An 8,213-nucleotide genomic window follows, 5' to 3' on the forward strand; every position below is an offset into this window, starting at 1 on the left:
TATATATCTCCTTAGGAAAGGAAGTTAATCCAGGAACTCTTTAAATCTTCGTGATTTCCTCATAAATCATGGAAGAGACAGAATTCCTGTTCATCTGTAGGTTTACGGAAGGAAGTAGATATTTCCTATCCGCCATCATACCCAAACGTCGATGAGATTCTTATAAGAAAACTCCCAAAGCTCTTGCCTCTTCATAACGAGGGAAGAGCATGAATGAAGGAGAGAGTCCTCTGAATAATGAAAAAATGGCTTCTCTTAGTATCAGAATCCTTCTGGCAAAAGCGACGGCCGCCTGTGCGACATCTTGCACCTTTGCCAGGGGAAAGTTGCTCAAGTTGAAAACTCAAAGAGGAGCCTCGCGACTGACCTCTCTCTCATAAGAAGAGTTAGGAAAATTCTGGCGCCTGGCTCCTTGCACCTAGCGCCTGGAATGTTCCGTGTGCCTGGAATGTTCCGCACGCTAGAAAGGAGACTCGCTCCTGGAACGTTCCGCTTGCATGGAAGGTCCCGTGCGCCCTGATAGTTCCGAGCGCCTACTAGACCCCTTTTAGAAAGAGCCTCTTGCCCGGAAACGTTCAATGGAAGGATCGTTCTGATTGCCACTCTACTATAAGGCTCCTTGCTCTAGCCGTCTGTTTTTCTGGCGCAATTTGCGCCAGGCTGGCGCTTCGTCTCTTTGAAGGCGCCTTGCACCAAGAAAAATTTTCTAGAACGCGGCTCGCGGTTTGGTTGTAGGAACGCGGCTCGCGCTAGTCTGTTAGCTGGAACGCGCCTCGCTGCTGGCTAATGGAACGTAGCTCATGCTAGCTTGCTGGAACGCGGCTTCCTGGCAGCGGCTGGCTCTTGCTCAGTGTTCTCTTAGTTTTCAGAGAACCGCGCTAGATCATCGAAACTCCAAACATACATTCTTCGTCTTTCCGGATGTAAGATGAAGAGACGCACTTTTTTAAGGATGCCTTATCAATGGCTATCCTTGGCAGTCTGGGACGTTCTACAGAACCTGCCGAGGGGACGCCTGACCGGTGGGGGTTCTCCCTAACCTTCCTGCGGCTGTCGACTTTCCTCCTCCACTGGGTCTGGGAGTTTGGAAGAGGTCTAGGCCTGGAAGCGCTACGGAGCCGATCAGACGCACCCTCCACTGCACTGGGAACACTATATTCACTTCTTACCTTTTTAGAGCTCGCCTTTTGAGCTCCATCCATTTATCTTCAAATTTGCACATATGAATTTGTAGATTCTGTGGAGTAAGAAGGTGATGAGGATGCAACAACTACTAGAATTGTCAATACTCTAACTGCTCGTTAGTACGAGAGCTCTTAAAGCTTCTAAAGGAAGCGTATCTAGTTATATGCTTTCTGACTTCCTAAAGTAGGAAGTTAGATCTTATATTTCCTTCATCAAGTTCTAACACTTATACACGTATTAGTGAAAAAAAAAATCAATATTTCCCTTATTGCAAAATATATGAGTGTCTACCGAAATTCGAATTTCTGTCGGGGACGACGGAGTCTATAGCTAAGTATATATCTGCTGGGTAAGTTCCATGTACAAAATCATATTTACACTCTTGCCCGCTACACACTTTACACAATGTGTGAGGATCAACCAAGGCTTTTGGTAGCCTAACCTTGCATTCCACTTTCGAACACACCCTGGCGCTAGCCGAACTACATCCAGACATATTTAAGGAAAAAAACTAAGCCAAATTCAAAACAGTCCAAAGTCACGTATGCCAAGCTATCAATCCAAAACGAAAAAACCAAAAAGTCAAGAGGATACTCAAGCAATGAAAAGTTTTCCAAAATCCTGAGGCGGAGGTGTGTAAACAGATGTTTACGACACCGGCAAAAGAAATCTGATAGAAAATGGGAATGGTTCCTGATACCCGCCTCCCAGCGGCAGGAATGGGTACTAACCACCCAACTCCCACTACGTGTGTCGTAAGTTTTAGAAATTCTGTCGGACTTCAGAGAATACAGCTATATATATATCTGACAGGTAAGTTTCATGAACAAAAGCTACTTTTGTGTAGATGCATGACTGCTATAACAATAAATCCAAACACACTAGAATGAATCTGGAAAAAGCTTCATCCTTAAATAAAGCAAGCAGGTGAAGATTTACCTTTACAGATTTTGAACCCAGCAGGGCATTTATTGCCAATAGGAGTTGAGCACCTGGTTTTAAGGTAGAAAAACAGACACTGACACTGCTTTTAAGTTATAGTCATTAAGAACATGCCTAGGGCAATCCTGATCCCTAAAATTACTATAAAAACTATATATATTTTTTTTTTTGGATTCATACGAGACTACCTTACCAGTAATAATCCTGGCCACCATGAATCCTCAAGTTCAACAACAAAAGTCATCTACATGGCCACATATAGAATAAGGATGTTTAGGGTTCAGTACACTCAGCACTCTATGGTAAGAAAGATGATCCCACTGAAGAAAATGTAATGATGTGGAGAGAGAAATTCAAGATTTAATTGCTGGTACCACCAATTATGTGGTCAGCTACCAGTGAATTGAAGTTGACACAAGTATACGCTGTATGTAGAAAGAAACAGCGGTGCCAGAGAAAATGCCAGAAGCTGCAATTGCATCATATACATTTTTTTCTAGAAATGAAAACATAAATAAGGCACACAGAAATCTCACTGTACTTCCTGAAGGTCACACCAGAATCCTACCCTACCCTCTCCACCCCTGCTATCACATACAGAATGTAGCAAGGAAGAATGAGGATCCTGGGGATTCATCTCAATTTAACAAATAGATAAAAAGCTACTCAGTTAATAAACATTTGTAGGCTGAGAGTGCATAACTGTACAGCAAGAACTGCATGATGATTGAGTAATGCTGAGTCACTGTGCGACATAACTGGAAGTGGACATAACCTCACATATAAGATTAGATTTTTTAAATTTGCATAGTTTTAAAAATTCAATAAATTATACAAATCCTTAGCATCATAGTACAGATACAGCATGTGCAGCCATTTTTTTTGTGCTACAATGTTAATATAACATTATACTGTCCTGTACTACACTCAATTAGGTGAAATGTATAGTCTGCACTACACACCATATAATTTGACAAATAAACAACTGTTTATGGTACATATGTCATGTTTAAGGCAAACACACTAAAACTGTATTAGGACTTTTAAGTCTGAGGTCAACAAATTTCGTGGATTTTGAATTTTTGCATCGAGCTGGTCCCCTTAAACGCCCCAAAATTTGAAGGTCAACAGTAATCTCTCAATTAATTTTCTTCGCCTCCCATCACCCATGTTAATAAGACCCCACGTTCTGCATGTATGTATCCCATCTGATTTTGAAGTCTACCCTATACTTCCTGGGTGAACATCACACTGCATCACTGCAGTAAATTTTGCCTATGGAGAACATACATTATATGACATTTGAAATACGCTACTGACTATAAACATTAAATTATAATTCATTTTTTAAAGATAATTTTGTAAACTTTAAATACAATCCTGTACAAAACCATTCACAATTCTAACTTTAAATAAAACCCAGTACAAAACCATTCAGAATTCAATAATTTAACATAATGAGTTACAGTTAAGCTTTCAATTAACAATTAATATTCACAACAGGTAAATATGTAATGCAGTCACTGTGTGCATTTATCTGCTGTATAATTTTACAATGACCCCATAACTACTAATTCTAGGCCTAGTCCTTTGTATTTTATCAGTTTGAAAAACTCTTTCTATACCACTTTAGTTAGAAATGAAGTGTTACTTGGGCTAGCCTTGATAATTTCACCACAAGGAAAATAATTTGTTTACTGATTTTTGGTGTCAGTCTGCGGCAGGTCACTGTATGGTATAGAAGCAATAAACAAAGTCAGTTACAGTCGAATAATTCTCCTTTCAAAAACTGTACTCAAGAGGCCTATTCAATTGTGACAGAGGCAGAATATAAAAAAAGATGTTCAAATTGGCAAGACTGAAAAGAATTAACAGTGGTGAACTAAAAAGATCATGAAGTCTACAAAAATTTATCTCTCTGCTGGGCCTCGGATAGCTTACAACTGGCACACTTGATCTAGTCTAAACAAAGCACACAGATATGGGAGGCCTGCTAACCTGGCAGTACACAGGTTTTAAGAAAACTAGCCATGTTGTGGAACCCTGTATATATAGCTAAAAAATGTTTCTTTTTAGCTCTGCCAATCAGCATTGTACAAATAGTCCTAAAAGGTAATTATAAAGGAGATGGCTGCATGAAGAGATTCAATATAATTTTGCTGTATATTTTAAAAAAGGGTGTAATATAACATAGTACAGGTGAAATAATCTCAGAAATTTACCAAGGTAATGAGCGTTTTACAATGTATTGTCTATACTATTTCTATTTTCATCCCCGACGGGCTGCGTAGTAGTAGGTTAAACATAGTGTCCAAGGGAGCTTCTGCCATGTAAAATACCAGCCTTTTGGGCATGAATGTATAAACATCAACAAAAGATGGACAATTTCTCACTACTACCTATCTCAATAAATTTCTCAAACTGTCTTGCTTGTGTTGTATTAGGGTAAAATAAGCGAAGGCTGGCTTCTACCATAGCATGACCACCTTCCTGAAAATCGGAAATCAAGGCCTTAATTTGTGACTTGGGAGAAAAAACTTACTTCGAGAGGAAAGTAGAGGTCTCGAGGTGTTGCTTTGAAACGCTGGCTCTTGACTAATGTCTATCCTGGGTTACAGGACATGTTAAAGTATATACTTTTTCGGAAAGGTGGCCGCGCTACGGTAAGGGTCGGCCATTCGATACTTTACCTTATGCCTACACACTATTCAGTACTATTATATACTTTTTTTCATCTGTCCATCCACCTGTGGTGTTTTTGTATGGTAACACTGCGTCCCGGGCTTTAGATAGTTACATTCAGCTTACATTCAACGATTATAATAATATCCTATTTCGAATATTAATGGTGTAGCTAATTCGCATACAGTAAATTATTAAAACACTTTTCAGTTACAAATGTACACCCAGATATCCTTTTATTTACCTAAAACTTACACATAGCGTAACTATCTAAAGCCCGGGACGCAGTGTTACCATACAAAAAAACCACAGGCGGATGGACAGATGAAAAAGAACAGAGTATAAGTAGGTATTGCTAAGAGTTATAGAAAAGGTCTACCCTCCAGTGGACCTTTCCTTTAAATTTACCCAAATAAGAACTTAGGTCAATCTAGCCACTGCCACAGTAAGCAGCATCCTAGTAGTACCGTCACTAGCCTAACCCAAATCCCTCACCCAAAAGCCAGCCCGCTAACCTAAGAAGTCACAGGCTGGTGACGAGCCCGCCCTACTGCTAGGTACGATGGAGCAGCCCACCGTTGAACCCATTTTCGGGGACAACGACGTGAAATGCAAGAGTTGGCCTCACACGGAGGCTAACCAACCTAAAGGGCTGTTTGGAAGACAGGACCATCGGCACAATCCTGTTGTGGGAGTGCCCACTAGGCTCGCTAGCCTTTAAGGAGAATATGCCTTCCCCACCGCCCTCCTCCCAGGCTCATAAACAAACAAATACGATCAGTCCAAATCTATTCGTCTAGTCCTTTGTCAAAAACCTTTATTATCCGCCTTTCTTTCCTTTCTTCTTCCCTCTTTCTCTCCGTGGGCTTTCCTACCGTACCTTTCATCACGGCACCAACACTGATCAATAATCCAGAGCTGCACAACAGGTCCATCTTCTTCCTCCCGTACACACTTAATCTGTCACATAGATGGGAATTCCTCGGCTATACTTACACCACCATGCCATAAGCTCCCTCTCCTATGTAGGCTAAATTGAAGTATCGAGGTCCCACCTCAAACAACTGACACCTGACAATTTCCCCCCCATCAGTTGGTCGTTCTTCAGTCATGGTGTTGAGTGCTTCTCTGATGGCGTCCAGATAACAACTAACTGCGAGGATGTCTCTGTTTCTCAGTAACAATGATGCGTAGACTTTTAAAAGATTTGTAGTGCCCTTTATTTACAAAGTCACTTCCGAGTGGATCGCTATTCCTTTTACGATCTCTCACTAAATGATAATGTTTATTTTTTCTTCACTGCCATCTACTTTTCAGCGACTTGAAATTTTATTTATTGATCAGTTAAAAAAATATTACTGGAACCTGATTGACGTTGTACTTCTCCTTTGATAAAAATACTGAGGTATTTTTCACAAGTGCAGTAAATTAGAAATATACAATAAATAACACTGTATTACAACAACAAGCGAGTATATCATGCTGTGTAAAAGGTGAATATAGTCTAATTACATTTCACAATCCTTTCAAATACACCGCAAAGTGACGTCATAATGAAGCAGCAGTACCAAAGTAATGAGAAAGTAGGCATCATTTTATTTTACAAAAGATTCGTTGAATGCTGATTAAGCTAACCATGAAAACAGTGCAGCATTACGGCAACCTGATGTGGCGTGAACTAGATCATTCATTTCCAGGCTTATGCTGTTCGTCATAGTAGCACATTATCGTGGTGCGTACAGGTGACCTGTTACTTGTAACATTAGGAGGGACATCCGGCCAAGATGTTTGTTTATCGCCTTTGTACAGGATACCCTGCGACTGTACCATCATCCTAATCTTAAAATAATGCTGAGGTATTCTGTGCCACACAGATATTTCACGGCAATGAAAACACAGTGTTTCCGTAATTATTTCAAAATTAGCATATACTTGATTTAGACGACAACCCTTTTATCATGAAACACAAACATATCTGTTTTAACATGTAAGGTACAGTAGTAGAACAATTAATTGTGTTTTTGGATACAGCGTTAAATATGGGATCTCGTAACTGAGAAATGAACCTGGCTAAGTTGAAATTAAAGTGGTGCGATGAACTTTAGATTATTACCGAAATATACAATTAAGTTATATTACAAAAATTGTAGCATGAAACACACTACCTATCAATAGATTATTCGCCATAAAAGTTAAGCGTTAGCTGTTTCACAAGCCTATTGTGCTAAAATGTAACTCTTGTCATCCTATAGTACATACAGAACAATGTGATTTAGGTGAGACTTTGGAATGGTTTTTCAATATCGCCCCAGGGTTCACGAAGTGATACGAATGCATTTAAGATATTTAAAATTCATTGTAGTACGAAAGTCCACGTGCTTAAAAATATCATAAAATCCACATCAGAAGGCGAGTGAAAAACGGGACTTAGAACAAGTACTTTCGTAGTGAATTATATATATATATATATATACTATATATGTGTGTGTGTGTGTGTGTGTGTGTGTGTGTGTGTGTGTGTGTGTGTGTGTGTGTACTATAGCATCTTGAATGTATTCGTATCACTTCGTGAATCCAGGGACGATATTGAAAAACCATCCTAAAGTCGAGCCTAAATCACATTGTATTGTATGTACTATACGATGACAAGGGTTACATTTTAGCACAATAGGGTTGTGAAACTATGGCGATTGATATAATGATATATGTCAAGCTAATAATTTTAATTAATTTACGTATATGTTTCATCTTTAGGTAATATATATATATATTGAACAGAAGCCGAACAACCTTGCCTGAGCTAGAAGTGCAGACCGTGGTTAGAACGTACTCATCAGACTACATTCGGTATGCCTTCGTCGCCTCCACAATGAGTACACAATTTCATCCACAAGATCAGGGTATTTGTCCGGATCCGATTCCACGAAATGAATCTTTTAGGTTGAGAGAGAGAGAGAGAGAGAGAGAGAGAGAGAGAGAGAGAGAGAGAGAGAGAGAGAGAGAGAGAGAGAGAGAAACATAATCCGTCTGATTTCGTTTAGAGGAGGTAGTTATTGAAAATTGTGAATTTCCAAACGAAGATGAAATCTACAATGTAGTAGGCAAGGTGGTAGTACATTTACAGTATTTTTACTGCGGCTGGGTAAGGGCAGATTTATTTTAACTGTTATTAAAGGAAAAGTATTTTGATTGGAATAAAGGTACGTGGACCTGCATGCTGGTCCAACAAAAGAAATGTCACTGATAACCAACCATAACGTTCTGAGATACAGGCAGTTGGACAGACATAAAAACAAACACAAAAGAAACACTGTTCGGTGGGCCAACAACCGCTGTTGTGACGCCCGTCGTCGATATTTTCCTTTGGAGGATCAAAGGGCAGAATATTATAAAGCAACAAAAAA

The 8,213-nt window shown here is 39.6% G+C and overlaps 1 protein-coding gene across 1 annotated transcript in view; it reads right to left on the reverse strand.

Annotated features, from left to right (window-relative positions):
- The window catches only part of LOC135217163 (mitogen-activated protein kinase 1-like), a 101,948-nt gene extending 95,991 nt beyond the window's left edge, over positions 1–5,957 (reverse strand). Inside the window, exon 1 of the mRNA XM_064252882.1 lies at positions 5,806–5,957. Within this exon, the coding sequence (XP_064108952.1) occupies positions 5,806–5,921 (116 nt within the window). The 5' untranslated portion in view covers positions 5,922–5,957. The remainder of the gene's footprint in view (positions 1–5,805) is intronic.
- Between the last annotated feature and the right edge of the window lie 2,256 nt (positions 5,958–8,213).

Source organism: Macrobrachium nipponense, chromosome 7 (genome assembly GCF_015104395.2).
Source record: "Macrobrachium nipponense isolate FS-2020 chromosome 7, ASM1510439v2, whole genome shotgun sequence".
NCBI classification, from domain to species: domain Eukaryota; kingdom Metazoa; phylum Arthropoda; class Malacostraca; order Decapoda; family Palaemonidae; genus Macrobrachium; species Macrobrachium nipponense.